At 38.4% G+C, this 21,953-nt stretch overlaps 2 protein-coding genes across 3 annotated transcripts; both read right to left on the bottom strand.

The window, feature by feature from the left end:
• Nucleotides 1-1,316: 1,316 nt before the first annotated feature.
• Nucleotides 1,317-4,559, bottom strand: LOC140818836 (uncharacterized). 2 transcript variants are annotated; one of them, XM_073178887.1, is made up of 11 exons: nt 4,441-4,559; nt 3,971-4,358; nt 3,636-3,890; nt 3,304-3,548; nt 2,946-3,146; nt 2,752-2,859; nt 2,603-2,672; nt 2,421-2,528; nt 2,226-2,312; nt 2,068-2,114; nt 1,317-1,547 (listed from the first exon to the last, which is right to left on the bottom strand). In XM_073178887.1, the coding sequence occupies exons 2-9, from the start codon at nt 4,355-4,357 to the stop codon at nt 2,244-2,246; spliced, it is 1,443 nt and encodes a 480-aa protein (XP_073034988.1). In that variant the 5' UTR covers nt 4,358; nt 4,441-4,559; the 3' UTR covers nt 1,317-1,547; nt 2,068-2,114; nt 2,226-2,243. The 2 variants fall into 2 exon arrangements, with proteins under 2 accessions (XP_073034988.1, XP_073034989.1); XM_073178888.1 differs by having other exon boundaries at nt 3,304-3,545.
• A 2,632-nt stretch (nt 4,560-7,191) lies between these two features.
• Nucleotides 7,192-9,174, bottom strand: LOC140817910 (uncharacterized). The gene has a single exon (XM_073177701.1). The coding sequence runs from the start codon at nt 9,172-9,174 to the stop codon at nt 7,192-7,194; it is 1,983 nt and encodes a 660-aa protein (XP_073033802.1).
• Nucleotides 9,175-21,953: the final 12,779 nt, after the last annotated feature.

The following is a 21,953-nucleotide window of genomic DNA, read 5'->3' as shown; positions in this document are numbered from 1 at the left end:
GTGTACGCGAGTACGAGTATCGTTCCAATGAAGATTGTATTTAACAATTGTTATTTTCAGTTATTTAACATTTAGCGACGAAAATGGATTTGATTGTTTTAACACTACTATGCTCAAATAAATGTGCAAATAAAACAATTCAATGAATAACGAATGAGAATTAATATCTAAAATGTAGAGTAAAATTCAATAAGAAATGAATTTGTTGGGAATATCGGTTCACCTACCCCTCGATAATTAATTAATTCGTTCGATAGTAATTGTATGCCTCCGACAGGATTTCCTATTTAATTGAACACTCTCTCTCGAGCTATGCCAAACTAATTAGACTCAATGAAGTAATTAAATGTCTTTAATTATTTATCAAGAGAGAATCACATTTCGATTTACGAAATCCCCTAGTTTTCGACCCTAAGGACTATGACTATCGGCGTGTATCCAATTTCATATATCTATGTATATTGTAGATCCACGGATTATACTACTCGTTCATATCACAAGTTATTCTATCGAACTCACTCGCAATATAAAAACGTTGTTAAAGTTAGCTACGATCTAACAACACAATTACACAATAGTATGATCAAGAATAACGCAACAATCGAACATAAATTAATTCAATTCAAAGTTTTGGGTAGGCTCCCCTTAAATCCCAACAAATATTAAAGTTTAGCTACTAAAATTCATGATTGAAAATAACAAAAGCAAAGTTTAGAAGATGAAAACTGAATTAGAAATACGAGAATTGACGAAAAACGCGAAGAACGATGCCTGAAAAACTTCAAATCTTCAATCCAAGCGCGGAAGTCTCTCCAAACACTAGTAGAAAAACGCTAAATGACAACGGATGTTATCCGTTGTGTTTTATGGTGAAAAACTGATGTTGTAAGCAGTGTTATTAAAAAGCAGGGAAACGACAACGGATAAAATCCGTTGTCTTAGATAACAAAGACAATGGTTTTGCATTGTTTTTAAAATGTTGTGTAATATGAAATACAACAACGGTTGTACAACGCTTACAAACCATTGTGTTATATGAGCTACAAAAACGTTTTTGCAACAAATTAAAACCGTTTTTGTTCTGAATTTACAACAACATTTTGACAATGGATAAAAAACGTTGTTGTTTGTGTTTTACAACAACATTTATGTGACGAATAAAAACCGTTGTTGTAAGTTATTTTTATCCATTTTATACATAATTCATGCATTATTTTATAATTGTTGTCGTTAAATTTGTAAAAACTATTATCTTTCACATTTTATATAAAATGAACTAATTAATTAATAATTATATAAAAACACAAATTAAAAAATCCTGAAATTAAAACTAATAAAAACTAAAAGCATACAATCATCCTCAAACAATTCAGCCCAAAAGTAAAACATAAATTGTGCCCACATCAACGTACCATAATCCATAATATTTGATCGAAAATAAGTCTACAACACCAAAAACACTAGATATAACTAAAGGTGCATATTTTTATCAAGCTTTCTTTCTCCGTCTACCGAAGCTGCAAAGTGTTTATCATTTCGAACCTATCCTGTTTTCAAAAACAAAAACCATGGTTATATTTTTTCGAATATTTAGCTGAGCTCAAAAACAAAACAAAAACAGCTGATGCAAAAACAAAAACACATAGATTTCCATGCACCATCTCGCGGTTGCTAACGAAAACAACATAACAACTGTATACTCGAAAATGAAGTCCCCAGGTAAAAGCATCAAATCATTATCAAAAGGGATATATCAAACATATTTGGTTAGGTTTTAATTCAGGAACATAAAGAAGGATTTCATAATGGTATAAATATTTTGATTTACTTTTCTAGAAATTTCGGCATGACCTCCCCATAAATAGGACATCCCGAAAAAAATCAAAACAACATAACAACTGTATACTCGAAAATGAAGTCCATCGATTCAAACATAAAACAAATCGCATGCAGAGCCAGCCAAGCTCGATCATTCCAAATAAAATCTATCAATCATCACACCATATGTACACATAGACGTGGTATGTCCTCGACAAAGGACTGAAGATGCAGTTATTTAGTACTTACCAACAAAAATATCTGAAATGTCTCAACAGCACAACAACATCAATTCCCTGGAAATGGAGGATTTATAATTTTTAAACTTTGCAAATGTTCATTCACTTATATCAAACAATTGTGAAATAAAAGAGAAACATAGAATTATGGAGGGAAGCGTTCCATACCTACTCATAAATGTGATACTATATACATTCTGCCAACTCAGAACGCACCTCATCGATTTCTTCCCGAGAGTACTCCGATTTTGTGAACTGTGTCACACATACAAATTATGTTACTAAAAAAAACAATAATTACTGAATTTTGAAAAAAGGTTGAAATCGACAATATAAATTTTCAAAGAAGCAATATAGTTTTACTATTGATCGTAGTGAATCTCTCTCGATAGTTGAAATTTCTTCAATAATTTGTCTCATAAATCTCATCACATAATAACCACATTGTTTTGCATCTGGTTGTCGAGGAGCCTATGGTAATTATAAACAAATGGTTAATTAAAAATATAAGCATTTAAGTTACTGTTTAACATAATTACACATACCTTTACCACTTCCCACAAAGCATTTTTTCTGCCTTTCCTTCCCTTGTTTGAATTAAACAATCTCAAGGCCCTTCATACAATAACAATAATTATTATGAGTTTTTTATTGACTAAATTTAAATTCTTAATAAAAAAGAATATTAACTCACGTTTCCACTACATATTTCCAGTCCTCATCGCGAATACGATGATACAGGGAATCCAACAAATAAATAACCTCCTTGTAAGGTTCAATGACAACGAGGATCCAATGAAAACTATGCAGAAACACATAATCAGTGCATAAAATGCAATAAATTGTCGAAATGAAGCCATTGAAAGTGAGATTGCAATTCGTACTCACCCGATATTATACGGCACAAAAACTAATTGATCCACTGAAGCACCACTGAGCCTATCTGCTATAACACTTGCATTGTGGTTCAACCTTTCAAGCTTACCTGTTTTGTCCTGTGTATTTTTTGACACATATGGAATTCTATGTGGATTGACAAATCTGAATTTCTCCATCTTTTGATCTTTCAATAGATTTTTGTAAAGATGCCTGGCATTTAAAACATAAGTCATACAAAACTAAACAAGACAGAGTGGTACCACAAAATTTTCTGTTACAACAAATAAGATTCCGAGTTCATTATAATGACAGTAGAACAGAATATTTGCAAAATATTTGTGTTTATAACTCAAATCAAATCACTTACCATATGTAGCCAACTACACAATTGTCCGAAATTGGGTCCAAATGATACAAAGGAATGATGTCGTCAAGGTGCAGAATAAGTTTGTAATCATCGCCAAATACATCATGATCTAAAATCATTGATATGTATCTTCCTTCATCAAGAGCACGCTTACTATAACAATACAGCATATATAATGATCTTGGGACACTTGCTGACAAATGATGTTTCTTCATTGGCTGTTCAATTGTCTTCCTTTCGGCCTTCTAGTAATTGCAAATATAAACGTGTTAGATAGAATGAATAAGAAACTTTTTAGTCAATTTAATTTTGCCATCGAATATAACATGTACCTCATTGGATTTCACTATCAAGTGTTCTGGCCAAACCACAAATGTTCCTACAGCATCACCAATAGTTTCACATTCACTAGGAATCGGAACTGGCAAAGGTGTTGATTTGTCCACTGCTTCATCAATGGATACCCGTATGCAATTATGGGGTAACGGAACACCATGGATCAATTTATCTTCTCCTTTGACACAGACAACTGTACCATATGCAACAATATTTTTGCTACCTTCCAAAGTTAATGCAACTTGTTTACCCTAAAAAAAATAGGCATTTCGATAAATTTTACTTACTCTATGTTGTGTTGTTATTACTTTACCTACAGCTACTCTCATACCTGTAAAACATCAAATTTGCTAACAATTTTCAGCTCCACATCATCATGTTTCATGTCGCTTTCACGCATTTGATTTAACTTCACAGAGCAACTGCCTTTGTCATCGATCGACATGTCACATGCACCACTTTTATACATAATTGCTTCAAGTTTTTTGATACGTGCATCTTGTTCTGAAATTTTCTTCTTTGCTTCCATCAACTCCCTTTTGTGCTCAGAACCCTTCCAGTTTCTACCACCATTGAAGTAGATCGTTGGAGTGATATGACCTCCAATGCCTCTCACACGCCCAGCATGTTCTTCAGTCTCAAGTGCTTTTGTAAGTATACCATCTTTTGCCCCTTCAATTTTCAGCTTACCCTCCCGTTTTTTCTTGTATATAAGCATCCTGTAATATTTAAAACATTTTTTTTATTGAATGAGTACAGTTGCAATAAAATTATTGGTTGACTTATTTTCATTTTTCTTACAATCTTATCCACTCTTTTCGTCAAATCATCGTCTTCAAATCTCCCTTCTTTGTTGAGTCGTCCTTTCTTCCAAATAATAGCTCTATTGATCTCATCATCATCACATAATTCAGCAGACTACAACAAGAAATTAGTAACTTATCAAACTCCAGAGAATATCAAATTACAAAAATCCCAGATAAAATAAAGATATTTAAAAACATCAAAAAATAAAATTCTCAATTGGTTGGCTTACTATTTCTTCGGCAAAGCGTGCATATCCTTTACGTGCAAGCCTATGAGGGTATATATTTTGCATTCTTCTCTCTTTTTGTTGATCACTTAGTCTCTAGTTATTTCAGAAAGTCCGCAATCAAATTTCAATATAAATAATGAATTATGGTAGACTATTTTTGAAAGAATAAATTAAGAATCTTACAATGAAGTCGTCTGACATGCGACTAATGACAAAAGAACTCCAATCATCTTTGCTAATTCCATAGCCAGTAGGTGGCTCGTTCAACTCTTCTGGCTTGTCAAGCTTGCTTAAAATGAATGTTCGAGTGAGATGAGCTTTGTATTGACGCCACTTGTTATTTGCTGATTTCAAACAGCCCTTCTTCCAGGTTGTGTCAACATTGTACATCAACTGTAAATAAAAAAATGGAAATAAGTTCAAAAGATAAATTAATAACATTAAATGTACCATATAATGTAAATAATATAGCTGTACAAACATGAAAACTTACTTACATTAACCGATTCCCATATCAATTCTTTAACATCACTTGGAACCCGCTTCCACTTTTTGTAACTAATCCTAATCTTTTCACGATAAAGTACGCCAATATAACTTTGCATTTCAACAGCAGCTTCTCCTATTGGTTGTCCTAGTTTATTGAATGTAACATCCTTTTAAATTCCTTGAACCCTTTGTCTAGCAAGCTTATCCATATGTGTCCGACCTCTAGAATTTCTTGTGGTTTCGGTATCTGTTGATTCCAAATTTGTATTGGATGCCATCAAGTCCACAAATCTGTTGACAAAAAAAATAGAGTTAACAATTGATATACTTAACATAATTTATAGTCAGAATTTACAGCCATAATTTTGAAAAATAATATGCTTACTATGGAAACTACAGCATTGAGAACTTCAAAAACACATTGCACCACTGTTCGACAAAATAGAATCTATGCAACTTTTATATTGCAACACTAAAGGAACAAGTATAACATATAATATACTGAACAATAACATGATAAAAACGAAGACAAGATAAGAAATCAATAGTCAAACAAAACGTAACAAATCAATAGTCAAAAGCAAGATAACAAATCAATAGTCAAAAGCAAGATATAAAATCATTAGTTAAATATTGTTAACCCAAGTCCCATCACAGTCTTCACGAACGCATGGTGGTTCATTATCATCTGCTACGTCAACATCCATTGATGGCATGCCTCTGCTAAAACATTGATAGTGGAGAATAGTGTCTTCACACTCGTCACCCCTTATGTATTCGAAATATTCCCTACTTGGTGTTGCAAGTACAACACTCCATAAAGGATCTTCAGGATCTTCAATGTAAAATACTTGCTTTGCTTGACTAGCCAAGATGAAAGAGTCAGATTTGAATCCAATTCTATTGAGGTTTATCAACGTGAACCCAAGATCATCTATGGTGATACCACCATTATTGTCCACCCACTTACATTTAAACATTGGAATTTGAAATTTGTGGTAATCAAGTAACCATATTTCCTCTATGACTACATAAAAAATCATATCTGTCACAATAGGATTTTTATCCTTTGCACTAGCAATTTGCATTGTCTTTGCGACTAAGCTAACTCCAGAGTTCTGAACAACTCGTACATCATCACGCTCTTTTGTAGCGTAAGTAACCCCATCAATCATATAACCAGAGTACTTTAAGACTTGCTTGCTAGGTCCGCGCGTCATCCACTTCAATCTTTCTGATACTTGATGTGTTGAATGGTCAACTACATGTGCAACCTATATTTTTATATGTGATAAATTATTTGTCTTGCGTAAATCGAACCGAAGAATGTATGAAAATACGTAATACATAAGGAACTTACACGATCACGCAACCAAATAATAAATGTTCGGTTATGCTCATCTTGCAACCACTTCTTCGATTTAGCCCTATGAGGAAATCTTGCGATCAAATACTCCATGTGTTCCCTAATGAAATTATTATTAAAAATAAATAAACAATAGAATGTAAGCAAAGCGCGTGAAAATATTATTAATTTAGAGAAATTACTTGATATAAAGATCAATCTCAACATCATTTTCCAATACATAACGATGTGCTTGCTGCAAATCATCGTCACAAGCAGAGTGCACTACTGCACCAGATAAAGGCTTCGTAAGTTCTATTTGTCGATGACTTGATGGGATCCCAATTGTGTGCACACTAGACAGATAGTCTGAGCAAAATTCAATAGCCTCTTCAGCAATATAACATTCAGCTATACAACCTTCAGGTCGATTGCGATTTTGCACATAACCTTTCAAAATCTTCATGTATCTTTCAAACGGGTACATGTACCTATACCAAACCGGTCCACAAAATTTCACCTCCCGCACAAGATGAACAGTCAGATGAATCATTATATCAAAAAATGAAGGTGGAAAATACTTTTCAAGTAAACACAATATCATCACAATCTCTCTTTGAATTTCATCCAACTTTGACACATCTATCACTTTATTACATACCACATTGAAGAAGAAACACAATCAAGTGATAGTGTCTCTGACATGTTTGGGCAAGACACCACGGATGGCCACTGGAAGCAATTGTTGTATTAAAGTGTGGTAATCGTGTGACTTAAGGCCAACAAGTCTCAATTCCTTCATCGATACAAGGTTTCTAACATTGGATGAGTAACATGCAGGGACTTGTATTCCAACCAAAGTATTCAAAATCTTTCTTTTTTCATTCTTACTAAGTGTATAACATGCTGCTGGCAAATACGTTCTCTTCTCCCCCATATTTGGTGCTAAATCTGTCCGCACATTCATTTCCACAAGGTCTAATCTCGCGGCTACTCCATCCTTTGTTTTTCCAGGAATGTCAAGTAACGTACCAATGAGACTTTCACATACATTTTTTTCAATGTGCATCACATCAAGAACATGTCGAACATGTAGATGTTCCCAATACTCAAGTTCAAAGAATATTGATTTCTTTTTCCAGCAAGATTTTATCTCATCCTTGTTCGACTTAAGCACCCCTTTAATTTTTCCCCAGCGACAATTAATTATTTCAACTCTTTCCAAAACTTCATGGCCACTCAATGGTTTTGGTGTGAGGTTGAATTCTTGGTTCCCGTTAAATGCCTTCTTTTGTCGTCGATAAGGATGAGTTGCAGATATAAACCTTCTATGGCCTGTATATGACATTTTCCTACTATGCTTCAATCTTGTTGAATAGGTTTCTTCACCACAAATAGGACATGCATGATATCCTTTCACAACACATCCTGACATGTTCCCATATGCAGGAAAGTCATTGATCGTCCAAAGTAATACAGCTCTAAGTGAGAAAGTTTCTTGTCGATATGCATCATATGTTTCAATGCCTGTATCACATAAGCATTTTAAGTCATCAATCAGAGGTGCTAAGTAAACATCAATAACATTTCCCGGTTGTTTGGGACCAGAAATCAACAAAGTGAGCATCATAAATTTTCTCTTCATACACAACCATGGAGGAAGATTGTAAGTGATCATTAAAACTGGCCAACAACTGTATGCAGAACTCATCAAACCATGGGGATTGATCCCGTCAGCTGATATGGCCAATCTAAGATTTCTTGACTCATTAGCAAACCCAGGCCACTTGCGATCAACTAATTTCCAAGATGGCGCATCGGCCGGATGACGTAAGTAGCCATCACGAAGTCTTTTATCAGCATGCCAAGTCAAATCCTTCGATATCTCCTTGTGCCGAAACATTCTCTGAAATCTAGGAATAGGTGAGAAGTACCACAGGACCTTCGCAGGCACTCCTTCCCTTACCGTATTTTTTTGGCCCAACTTCCACCTTGAAATCCCGCAAGTAGGGCAACTGATCAAATTGGCATTATCCTTTCGGTATAAGATACAGTCATTAGGGAAAGCATGAATTTTCACGTAATTCATCCCTAATGTACACAAGCTTCTCTTCGAATCGTATAAAGATAAAGACAATTCATTGTCATCAGGAAGACTTTCTCCTAACAAACTGAGTAGGTCAGTGAAACTTTTATCACTCCAACTATATTTTGCCTTCAAGTTGAATAATTTCACAAGTGCAGATAACTTCGTAAATTTAATGCATCCAGGATACAAAGGTTTCTCTGCATCTTCAAGTAGCTTATTGAATTGGGTTGGATTCCCAACATAACTATCATATGCATCATGTACCATATCTATCGGTTCTTCATCAAAAGATTTTTGACCAACTTGCCCTACTCGATCACTAGCATTCATTGAGTTCCTTATCGTAGATCTTTCCCCATGCCATATCCATGTATGATATGTCAAATCTATACCATTAGAATACAGATGTGCCCTTATAGTTTCTACATTTTTCTTCTTTAGATTACCACATTTTGTACATGGGCAAGATATTGTGTCAGGTTCATTTGCATTTTTCATTGCAAATTGCAAGAAAGACTCTACTCCAAATTCATATTCATGTGATAGTCTATCCTTTAACATCCATTCTTTGTCCATTCTTGGTAAAACTAATCAACCACCAATGAGTCAACACCATCAAAACAGTTGTAAAAAATAAAACAATATATTAACACAAACACAAGTAACAAATAGTAACAAAATAGTCAAAATATTTAATTTGCAATGTTAGATCCTTCTGGCATCTTAAATATGATTCAGCAAAGGAATAGTGAGTTTCTTAAACAAGCATATTACTCGGAGAAATTCATTCAAGTTCTCTCATAGCAGAAAAATGTTAAGCAAGTTCAAAAGAAAAATGTCACCATAACATTGAGCTGAATTTGGAGATCAAGAATGTGGGTGAAAGGGATGAAAGTGAAGTTGTGATTGTGTACTGGACTCCACCTACTGGGAACGAACATGTGGTTATAAGTATTTGTTTTAGATATGTGTTTTTATCCTATTTCAGTTATCTTTAATTTATGCTATTATTGTTTAATAAATTGAATGCTACTTCTAATTCTATATTTTTCCAAGTTGTGTTTATCTTCATATATATAATCCGAAATGCAACAAAACACCATACATAAATCACATTTCAAATATCTTTCCAGAAATTTGGTTAGACAATATCAGGCATCCTAAAGTCATACAAATTCGCTCAAATATATTATATCTGTGAGTGTTCGTGGTGTACTGTGGTGTGGTGTGGTGTGGTGGGGGAATGCCTAAAATTTCAAAGCGTAACGAATCTGAACCAACAAAAAATTACATTCATTTAATATTTTGAAATTTGATCCCTCCAACGAATCTGAAGCAACTTGAGTCAATCAACGTGAAAGAAAATGCAATAAAATATGATCAGAAATCTTGCATCTATGTTTTTAATCGGAATTCCTACAAAAATTGGACAATAATCGAGTGAAATTCTTACCCAAAGGGATGACAACGCGCGCGCAGGAAAGGACAGAGATTCACGAACGTGCCTTGCTCAAAATCTGAAGCAACTTGAGTCATTCAACGTGAAAGAAAATGCCACAAAATATGATCATAAATCTTTCATCTATGTTTTTAATCGGAATTCCTACAAAAATTGGACAATATCGAGTGAAATTCTTACCCAAAGGGATGACAACTCGCGCGCAGGAAAGGATTGAGATTCACGAACGTCCCTTGCTCAAAACTCCCGATTTAGAGTGTCAATCAGGTCAACCGGACCTGGGCTACCTTCGCCGGTCCTCGGCGACGGCGAACGGACGGGTGGAAGAGGAGGGCGACAGGAGAGGATTTCGGTGTGTGTGTGTGTGTGTCACGATTTCTATTGTGTTAAAAGTGTGTGAATTGCATTAAAGTGTGTGGGGTTGGGATATTGGTTTTTTTAACCACAGTTTTTTAAAAATTAAATGATTTAGAGTGTTGCTTTAAAAGCTATTTTTGTTTAGTGATACGACAACGATTTTTTTTAAACTGTTGTTTTAGGCCCTAAAAATGTACATAGACAACGATTTTATAATGCATAGTCATAGCTACTAAAAAAACCGTTGTCTCTCACTGATGTTAATAAACAACGATTTTTAACACCGTTGTCTTAGGTACATAAAAAGACGCTCATAGACAACGGTATTAATAACCGTTGTCGTAGCTACTAAAAAACACTCTCATAGACAACGGTATAAAAATCGTTGTCGTAACCAATATAATACAACGGTTTTTATTAAAACCGTTGTATTAGCTAAATAAAATACCAGCAAAAAGAAAACAGTTTAAAAAACCGTTGTCATAGCAACCAAAAAACACGCTCATAGACAACGGTTTTAGCAAACCGTTGTTGTTGACCCATAAACGACAACAGTTTTCAACAAACTGTTGTCTTTGACAAAGAAAAAAATCACAAAGAAAACGGTTTTCGTTAAAACCGTTGTTAAAAGGAAAACGACAACAGTTTTAATAAAAACCGTTGTCTTTTGAGTGTTGTTAAATCCATATTTTCTTGTAGTGAAAGCTTGTGGCGGCTGAAGAATCGAGTCTGAATATGTCTGAATCCCCCTTCAAAAGTCGTCCAATCCCCTTCCATATCAGTCATCTCCCTCCAATAAGGCAAGGAATCGCGCATGATATTTTTCCAAAAATAGGTGGCGCTCGGGCGATAGAAAAATACCGCTCGAGCGCCACACCTTCTGTAAACTTGCTTGGGATGTGCGGCATTCGCGCTCGGACGGTAGATAACTACCGCTCGAGCGCCGACTCTTCTGTAATTTGGCCTTCGTAAGACATCTCTTGTGCCCAAGCGGTAGAAAAGTACCGCCCGAGCGCCGACCTTTCTGTAAAGTTATGCAGCTGTTCATCTTTCGCGCCCGGGCGGTGGAAAATTGCCGCTCGGGCGCCGCTCATTCTTTCCATTGCCTTCTATTTTGTACACTTTGCTCCATTTTTTGTTTTCGGATCATTTTTCCTGCAAATTCATCACTGAACAGTGAGACATGATGATATGCAAATGATTATTCTAAAATGAACAAAAAGTAAATGAAATGCATGTATGCACAATGCAAACACGACTAAAACTAATGCAATAAAACGCGTAAAAACCACACCTATCATTGTGCCACTCAGCTACTTGCTGAAGAAATCTGGTTTGGTGGATCACCCGGCTGAGAAGTCATCCAAATTCAAGGTTTTCAATGCCAATAATGTTCACCGACCAAAGACAAAGCTGGACATCTCTCTTGAGCAGTTTATTAGGATCAAGAAGGAGATTGGGATGCTGGCAGCTCCCAAATCAGTCAAAAAGGCATTAACATAGGATTTGGCGAAGACAAAGACAATCAAAAGGAAATTATTGTCAGCAAAACTGAATCGGAGAAAACTCCATCTCCGAAAATTGTTAAGAAGCCAAGGTCCAAGAAGACCAAGCTAGATGTAGTTATAGCTATTCCAGCTGTTCGCCTTATGCCGACTGGAGTTGAACCACCGCTAACTGCTATACCAATTCGAGTAATTCCAGTTGTGTAATAGCTGAGCCCGGTGTACGGTACGGTTTAAGCTTTATTGTGTTAATTGGGTTTTGTGATTAGATGATTATAGTTGTGTTTTGGGCTATAGTATTATTGGTTATTATTTATTTGAGGTGTTAGTTGTTGTTGATTGTTCGTTTCAGCGTTTCGAATCGATTTTTAGTTGTTTTGTTACTGTTCATTGCCGTGAGTAGAGTGCACCCGCGCTCTTAGATGAGTGCCCCCGCGGTGTACTATTCATGATTTTGGTTTTGGAGGGCCGTGGCATCACCGCACCCGCGGCAGTGCAAGGACCGCACCCGCGGTGAGACCGCACCCGCGGTAATTGTAGCACCGCACCCGCGGTGTTCGTGCATGGGATTTATTTTGGAATGCCGTGAGCATGGCGCACCCGCGGTGCTTGTGTTGGCGCACCCGCGGTGTAAGTATGGGCGAGTTATTTAGTCACTTTTTGGGAGTTGTTGGCCATACCTTATCCTATTCCTTCTCTTCTTTACCGATTTTCTCTCCATTGGCAAGGGTTTTCATCCATTTCTTTAGCTTTCTATCTTTGATTCTTGGAGTTATTTGGATTTCCGACTTGAGATCATCGTCCTCCGTGGTATAAGGAAGCTTAGGTAAGTTTTTGGTGCGATTCTAACGAGGTTTTGAGTTAAGGGTTATTTTGGATTTGATGTTTGAGTTGTTTAATGGATTATTTGGCTTGTACTTGTGGATATAGAGTTGACATTGGTGTTATTTATGGATTATTGTTGTAGGTGGTGTACCAAGAGTGTAGTTGGAGGTGTTCTATTGGTAGTAAGTGGAATTTCATCCTTTTTGCTCACATGATAATATATGTATTGTGTTTTAAAGGTTTCAAAGCGTTATTCCCTTCCATTGATCCATTGCTATGTATTCGTTTCATTGATTATCTATTGGAGGCATTGTATGTCTCACCATTGTTATAAAGGGAATACAAGATATATTATGAGATTGCGAAACGACGGCCTTAAATGCTATTGAGAATTCAAATGTTTTATTGGATTGATTTATCATAGTCAGAGCATTGCATGCAATTAGATGATCATCGACCATAGGCTTTTATCCCCTCACAGTTATCGATTTATATCGATGGGATATTGGCAACCATAGTCACAGATACTATTGATATCAATCCAACCATAGAAAAGAGAATACCATCGTTTTGCTATCTATTGCCATTGCTATTGCTACAGTTATTGCTACGTTATTCATGTTTCAGAGTCGATGGTATTTATGATTTAAAAGCCATGTTTTACAGTGTATACTATGTATCATTGCTATGTAAGAGTTCCACTTGCTGAGATTTATTCTCATTTCAGTTTATTCATGTGATGCAGATAAGAGCGACAGACCGGGGCAGTGATCGTGGATGGGGGTCATATGCATGCACCGTTGGAAAGAAGGATATTTTGTATCATTTTGGGACATGATCATAAGAATGATTATTTTGTATTTTGTATGTCATTTGAATGATCATGTGTTTATTTTGTAAACATTTTATGAAATGTATTTTGAAACTCCTTCCATTTGAAAGAAAATTTTAAATTCCGCTGTATTTTAATTGTAACGGGTCAGGGTGTCACATTTAGTGGTATCAGAGCACCGGTTCTTCGGACCAATGCATATGACTTCGTCTACTTTCAACTGTCCGGGTATGTTTTCTTGCATCTATTCATTGTTATATATTGATTGTGTCTTGTGAGCAATTGTAGAGTATGCCTCCTAAGCGTAAGGCGGCAGAGGGTGAGGATAGTTCTTCCTCGAGAGTTGTTGACGAGTTCGGCAAGTTGCTTAAGGAGCAGGCTAAGGTGCATAGCGATCAGATTCAGCAGTTGCTCCGATTGCAAGGGGCAGGACAGGGTCGAGGCCAAGTGAGAGGTCAGGTTGCTCAGGCAGTTGGCACTGATGCCGTCTTTTCTGCTTTTAAGAGAATGGATCCACCGGAATTCGCAGGTAGCACCGATCCTCTAGTTGCTGTCGAGTGGGTCAAGGCGCTTGAAGCTATCTTCGATCATCTCCAGTATGAGGACAAAGACAGGATTAGCTGTGCAGTGTTCTTGCTAGTTAAAGCTGCACGTATCTGGTGGAATGCTACGAAAGTTGGAGTGGATGTTGCGGCACTGAAGTGGTCAGAGTTCACTGACTTGTTCTATGACAAGTATTTCCCCGATGCACTTCGAGCGAGGAAGGTTACGGAGTTCTTGGAGCTTCGACAGGGGAGCTTGGATGTTGGCCAGTATATTCTGAAGTTCGAGGAGGGTTGCCTTTTTGCTCCGTATGTTGCTTCGAACGACAAAGATAAAGGCGCTCATTTCATTCGAGGCCTTAGAGCTGAGATTCGTCGGGACATTAACATGTCCAAGGCTGTTACTTTCAAGGAGATTGTGTCCAAAGCTTTGTTGGCCGAGCAAGACGAGAAGGACATCGCCAGGGAGAGGCAAGAGAGGCACCAAGCTGTTGCTCAGAGAGGCCAGGGTTCTAATCAGAGGGGCAGGGATCGTTTCAAGGGCAAGGGCAAGATGGAGTCGAGTCCTAGACCTCCGCCAGTTCCAGTTGCTCCATTTGATCCTGAGAAGCCGCAGTGTCCAAAGTGTGGTAAGCATCATCGAGGAGAGTGCAGATTGGGCACTCATACTTGTTTTCGTTGTGGCGCGGCAGGCCACGTTGCCAGGAATTGCCCGAGGGGAGATAGCCAAGGGAAGGTGCAGGGTCGTATCTTTTCGATGACGAAGGAAGGTATTAATCGTGATTCTTCATTGATCCTTAGTACTATTTTGATTTCAGGCAGAGTAGCTACTACTTTGATTGATACTGGTGCTACTCATTCTTTTATGTCTGAATTATTTTTGAGATCTTTGGGTATAGTTCCTTCTATTCTTCCCCTCCATCTTAATGTTGTTTTACCTTCGGGGGATGTCTTGTGCCCGACATCGATTGTCTTTGCGTGCCCTGTTCGTATTGAGGAGCGAGTTGTCTTCGCTGATTTGATTGTTATCCCTATGGTTGCTTTCGACGTTATTCTTGGCATGGATTGGCTTTCGACTTACCGTGCAGTTATCGATTGTGTTGCTAAGAAGGTGACTTTTGCAGATGATGGCCAGGGAGGAGCGCTCGCCAGTGCAGGTACTTCGCTGGTCCTTCCTTTTATTTCTTGCTTTGATGCTGAGAGATTGTTGTGTAGAGGTTGCGATGGGTTTCTTGCTTCTATTGTGGATGTTGATAGATTGATTAAGTTGAATGTAGATGATATTGATGTGGTGAGAGAGTTTGCTGATGTGTTTGAGGATGATGTTCCGGGTTTGCCGCCGGATAGAGATGTTGAGTTTGTGATCGATTTAGCTCCAGGTACGGTTCCTATTTCTAAGGCTCCGTACAGGATGGCCCCTACCGAGATGAAGGAGTTGAAGGCGCAGTTGCAGGATCTTTTAGACAAAGGCTTTATTCGTCCGAGTTCTTCGCCTTGGGGAGCTCCGGTTCTGTTTGTCAAGAAGAAGGATGGTTCCTTGCGGCTGTGTATCGACTACAGGGAGCTTAACAAAGTGAATGTCAAGAACAAGTATCCGTTGCCTCGGATAGATGATTTGTTTGATCAGCTCCATGGTGCCACTGTGTTCTCGAAGATTGATCTTCGGTCTGGCTACTATCAGTTGAAGGTTAGGGAGTCTGATATCCCTAAGACAGCTTTCCGGACCAGGTACGGTCACTATGAGTTTCTTGTCATGTCTTTTGGTTTGACCAATGCCCCTTCAGTCTTCATGGACCTAATGAACCGTGTGTTCAAGCCTTATCTGGATAGCTTTGTCATTGTTTTCATCGACGATATCTTGATCTATTCCAAGACCAGAGAGCTTCATGCCGAGCATCTCAGAGTTGTTCTTCAGTTGTTGCGAGAGAAGAGGTTGTTTGCCAAGCTGAAGAAGTGTGAGTTTTGGCTGGATCAGATTTCTTTTCTAGGCCATGTTGTTTCGAGAGATGGCATTGCTGTTGATCCGTTGAAGATAGAGGCGATTCAGAGTTGGCCTATTCCTACCACTGTTTCAGAGGTTCGCAGTTTCCTTGGTTTGGCAGGTTACTATCGTCGTTTCATTTCAGGTTTCTCCAAGATTGCCTTGCCATTGTCCAATCTGACGAGGAAGACTGTGAAGTTCGAGTGGTCTATCGATTGCCAGAGTGCATTTCAGGAGTTGAAGGACAGATTGACGACAGCTCCTGTTCTTTCTTTGCCCAGTGGTTCAGAGGATTTTGTGGTCTATACCGATGCGTCGAAGAGAGGCCTTGGTGCAGTGTTGATGCAGCGAGGTAAGGTCATTGCCTATGCGTCTCGCCAGTTGAAGGATTATGAGAAGAATTATCCGACGCACGATTTGGAGCTTGCAGCTGTGGTTTTCGCCCTTAAGATTTGGAGACATTATCTGTATGGCGAAAAGTGTGAGATCTTCACAGACCACAAGAGTTTGAAGTATCTGTTCTCGCAGAAAGAGCTCAATATGCGACAGAGGAGGTGGTTAGAGCTGGTCAAGGATTATGATGTGACTATCAGCTATCACCCAGGAAAGGCGAATGTGGTGGCTGATGCTTTGAGCCGCAAGTCGAGTGCTTCATTGAGTTCTTTGATTCAGAGACCATTGTTGATGGATTTGCAGAGAGAGGAGATTGATCTGGTGATTCCAGGGACCATTGCTCGTTTGTCAGCGTTGGTTATTCGATCTACTTTGACGGACAGGATCCGTAGAGAGCAGTCGACTGATGTTCAGTTGGCAGAGTTGAGAGCTAGAGCCGAGGCTAGAGGGAATTCAGAGTTTAGTCTGAATGGTGATGATTTGGTAACTTTCAGAGGCCGCATTTGTGTTCCTTCTGGCGACGATATTCGTAGAGACGTCTTGACAGAGGCTCATACCGCACCTTATTCGATTCATCCAGGCAGTACGAAGATGTATCAGGATCTTCGTCGACTATACTGGTGGCCAGGTATGAAGAGAGATATTGCTTTGTTCATTTCTCAGTGCCTTACTTGTCAGCAGGTAAAGATTGAGCACCAGAGACCTGCTGGGACATTGCTTTCTTTGCCGATTCCTCAGTGGAAGTGGGAGCATATCACTATGGATTTCGTGACTGGTTTACCCAGGACGCAGAAGGGTTTCAATTCCATTTGGGTTATTGTTGATAGATTGACCAAGTCAGCGCACTTTCTCCCAGTCAAGACGACGTATTCGATGTCTCAGTATGCCGAGGACTACATTGCAGAGATTGTTAGACTTCATGGTGTGCCCGTGTCGATTGTGTCTGATCGTGACCCTAGATTTACCTCAGAGTTCTGGAAAAGTTTGCATAGAGCTATGGGTTCTCGATTATCTTTCAGTACAGCTTATCATCCTCAGAGCGACGGTCAGTCAGAGAGAGTCATTCAGATTCTGGAGGATATGCTCAGAGCTTGTACTATTGACTATTCTGGTAGTTGGGATTCTAAGTTGCCACTTGTGGAGTTCACGTACAACAATAGCTACCAGGCGACGATTGGCATGGCACCGTATGAGGCACTTTATGGCAGGAAGTGCAGATCTCCTTTGTTTTGGGATGAGGTTGGAGAGAGGAAGATGTTGGGTCCCGAGTTGGTCCAGCAGACTGCCGATGTTGTTGCAGTTATCAGAGAGAGGATGAAGACTGCTCAGTCGAGCCAGAAGAGTTATGCAGATGTTCGTCGCAGACCTTTGCAGTTTGAGGTTGGCGATCATGTTTTTTTGAAGATAGCACCTCTCAAGGGTGTGATGAGATTTGGCAAGAAGGGCAAGTTGAGTCCTAGATTCATTGGTCCATTCGAGATATTGGACAGAGTTGGTGACAGAGCCTACAGATTAGCCCTACCGCCCGATCTTGACAGAGTCCATAATGTGTTTCATGTATCGATGCTCAGGAAGTATATTGCAGATCCTTCCCATGTTCTTCGCCACGAGCCATTGGACTTGACGCCGAATCTGACTTACCATGAGATTCCGATTCAGATTTTGGATCGCACAGTTAGAGTTCTGAGGAACAAAGAGATCGGCATCGTTAAAGTCCTTTGGAGGAACCATTTGATCGAGGAGGCTACGTGGGAACCAGAGATTGAGATGAGAGAGAGGTATCCTGAGTTGTTCGTGCAGTGACGTCAATTTCGCGGACGAAATTCCTCTAAGGAGGGGAGATTGTAATAGCTGAGCCCGGTGTACGGTACGGTTTAAGCTTTATTGTGTTAATTGGGTTTTGTGATTAGATGATTATAGTTGTGTTTTGGGCTATAGTATTATTGGTTATTATTTATTTGAGGTGTTAGTTGTTGTTGATTGTTCGTTTCAGCGTTTCGAATCGATTTTTAGTTGTTTTGTTACTGTTCATTGCCGTGAGTAGAGTGCACCCGCGCTCTTAGATGAGTGCCCCCGCGGTGTACTATTCATGATTTTGGTTTTGGAGGGCCGTGGCATCACCGCACCCGCGGCAGTGCAAGGACCGCACCCGCGGTGAGACCGCACCCGCGGTAATTGTAGCACCGCACCCGCGGTGTTCGTGCATGGGATTTATTTTGGAATGCCGTGAGCATGGCGCACCCGCGGTGCTTGTGTTGGCGCACCCGCGGTGTAAGTATGGGCGAGTTATTTAGTCACTTTTTGGGAGTTGTTGGCCATACCTTATCCTATTCCTTCTCTTCTTTACCGATTTTCTCTCCATTGGCAAGGGTTTTCATCCATTTCTTTAGCTTTCTATCTTTGATTCTTGGAGTTATTTGGATTTCCGACTTGAGATCATCGTCCTCCGTGGTATAAGGAAGCTTAGGTAAGTTTTTGGTGCGATTCTAACGAGGTTTTGAGTTAAGGGTTATTTTGGATTTGATGTTTGAGTTGTTTAATGGATTATTTGGCTTGTACTTGTGGATATAGAGTTGACATTGGTGTTATTTATGGATTATTGTTGTAGGTGGTGTACCAAGAGTGTAGTTGGAGGTGTTCTATTGGTAGTAAGTGGAATTTCATCCTTTTTGCTCACATGATAATATATGTATTGTGTTTTAAAGGTTTCAAAGCGTTATTCCCTTCCATTGATCCATTGCTATGTATTCGTTTCATTGATTATCTATTGGAGGCATTGTATGTCTCACCATTGTTATAAAGGGAATACAAGATATATTATGAGATTGCGAAACGACGGCCTTAAATGCTATTGAGAATTCAAATGTTTTATTGGATTGATTTATCATAGTCAGAGCATTGCATGCAATTAGATGATCATCGACCATAGGCTTTTATCCCCTCACAGTTATCGATTTATATCGATGGGATATTGGCAACCATAGTCACAGATACTATTGATATCAATCCAACCATAGAAAAGAGAATACCATCGTTTTGCTATCTATTGCCATTGCTATTGCTACAGTTATTGCTACGTTATTCATGTTTCAGAGTCGATGGTATTTATGATTTAAAAGCCATGTTTTACAGTGTATACTATGTATCATTGCTATGTAAGAGTTCCACTTGCTGAGATTTATTCTCATTTCAGTTTATTCATGTGATGCAGATAAGAGCGACAGACCGGGGCAGTGATCGTGGATGGGGGTCATATGCATGCACCGTTGGAAGGAAGGATATTTTGTATCATTTTGGGACATGATCATAAGAATGATTATTTTGTATTTTGTATGTCATTTGAATGATCATGTGTTTATTTTGTAAACATTTTATGAAATGTATTTTGAAACTCCTTCCATTTGAAAGAAAATTTTAAATTCCGCTGTATTTTAATTGTAACGGGTCAGGGTGTCACAAGTTGCATTATCAGCTGAAGAACCTTAGCAAACAAAGCCAAATGCTCCTCTAAAGAATATTATCACCGAATCAGCTGAAAAAATTACATTGTTTGGACTTCACGCACCATCCATCGTTGTTGACAGAGCAACTGTTCTACAAGTTGCTCAACCTAAGGGTGTCTTAATTTCAGTGAAGGTGGATGCCACCACCTCAGGGCTAAGCATTTCTCACACCCTAACTGATCCAAAAGGTCAGTGCAAGTTGATTGAAGATCCCAAACCTATAAACCCAATTCAAATCACATCGATCTTATAAGGAATGAAATAAATAAGTTTTCTTAATCAAAGTTTGAAACTTATGATGAATAGGTCAGATATATGACTGAAGTGTTTGTCAGGCGTTTGAAGAAGACATCAGTTTTAAACAAGTTCATCCCCTTGGAGACAATAGTCGTGAAGATAGTTAAAGTTGTCACAATCGCTCAAGCACTGGAGAGGAAAACCTAATTTTTTGATCTGATGCAGGTGAAAAAGCTAACTGAAGTAGCAGCTCAGTTGAGAATGAATTATGATCCGTTCAGTCCAACTACCTACAATGACAGAGAATTTTTTCAGCAGTTAGACTCTGATCTCTTATCGTTGCAATTGAGGATCAAAGCTTTGGAATTAAATCAACAACTGTACATACTAGTTAATTCCCAGAGCTCAACATCAGCTGAGCACGATGAAACATCTACAGCTTAGCCAGAGTCATCCAAGGAACCAGTTGCTGAACAAATTTATGAGCAAGTGACTGTTCCTATTCTCAGGATGCTCAACCATCATCTTATTCTGCTTCTACAAAATCTCCTCCAGTTAGTTTTCAGCTGTATATAGATGCTAAGTTGTCACTGGCAAATGTCGACGAAGTGATACAATCAGTTGCCACTGACATCCAGCTGAATCTTATAACTGATCAATCAGTTGAAGACTAGAACAATAGAACAACCAGCCTCAGAGGCTGTGTTACAAGAAGCTGAAGAACTAGTTCAGTTGGCCGCCACGATTGGACAACAGAATCAAGCTGAACTGAGTAAGTTGCACTCAGACAAAAAGAATATGTGCAAGTGCCAACCATCTCAACTGCTGCTCAAACTTCTACCTCTGCTCAAGACACTCATCAGGAACCAGTTGAAGAAATTATTGCTGAACTAGCTCAAGCTGAGACTGAAGCACCACAATTGGTAATGGTTATTTTCAATGAAGAAGACAAGGAAGAAGATCCAGATACAACTGAAACACTATCTCCTGAGATGCCTGTGGCTACTGACATTATGATTGAAGAAATTCAGTCCACTTTACACAATCTAATTTCAACTATTTTTTATATGAATTCAACCCAACTGCTGCATACGTTAAAGATTGATTTTATGAAGGAGAATACTATAAAGAGCCTCCAGCGGGTTACTAAAGATATTACTTCCTTATTTCTCCTAGTAGATCAGTTGAAGAAGGAAAGAGTGACAATACCAGCTCTTTTCCAAACTCAAGACATGCTTATCAATTGGATTGATTTCATACAAACAAGCAAAGAGAATGGATTTGATGCAAGAACAAATGTTAAATGCTATATATCAAGTCACTACAGAAGTCCGTATTTATCCAAACGAGTAGGTGGTGTTGACAAAAAGGGGAAAGAAGAGCAGCAACAGCAATCAAAGAAGAGACCGAGACAACCAACTGATCAAGAACTGGCTGATAAAAGAGCTAAGAAATAAAGATCCGTTAGAAGACACTCTTTATCTGTTTATTCTTTGATTTGGCAGAGTATGAATTAAAAGATATTCTTTCTTTCCTTTAATAATTTTTTCATTCTTTGTACGAATTTGTATAGTGAAAGATTATTTTATCTACAAGGTTCAGTTCATGTCGGTTCTTAAACTCTAAGTTTTGTCAAACATCAAAAAGGGAGAAATTGTTGGAATCAGAATTTCGTAGTTCGACAAATTGAGCGTTTGAAGATTACCGAACTGATCAAATCA

Source organism: Primulina eburnea, chromosome 17, assembly GCF_022965805.1.
Source record: "Primulina eburnea isolate SZY01 chromosome 17, ASM2296580v1, whole genome shotgun sequence".
NCBI classification, from domain to species: domain Eukaryota; kingdom Viridiplantae; phylum Streptophyta; class Magnoliopsida; order Lamiales; family Gesneriaceae; genus Primulina; species Primulina eburnea.
The sequence above is the reverse complement of the archived record's forward strand: the minus strand, read 5'-3'. Positions and strand labels throughout refer to the sequence as shown.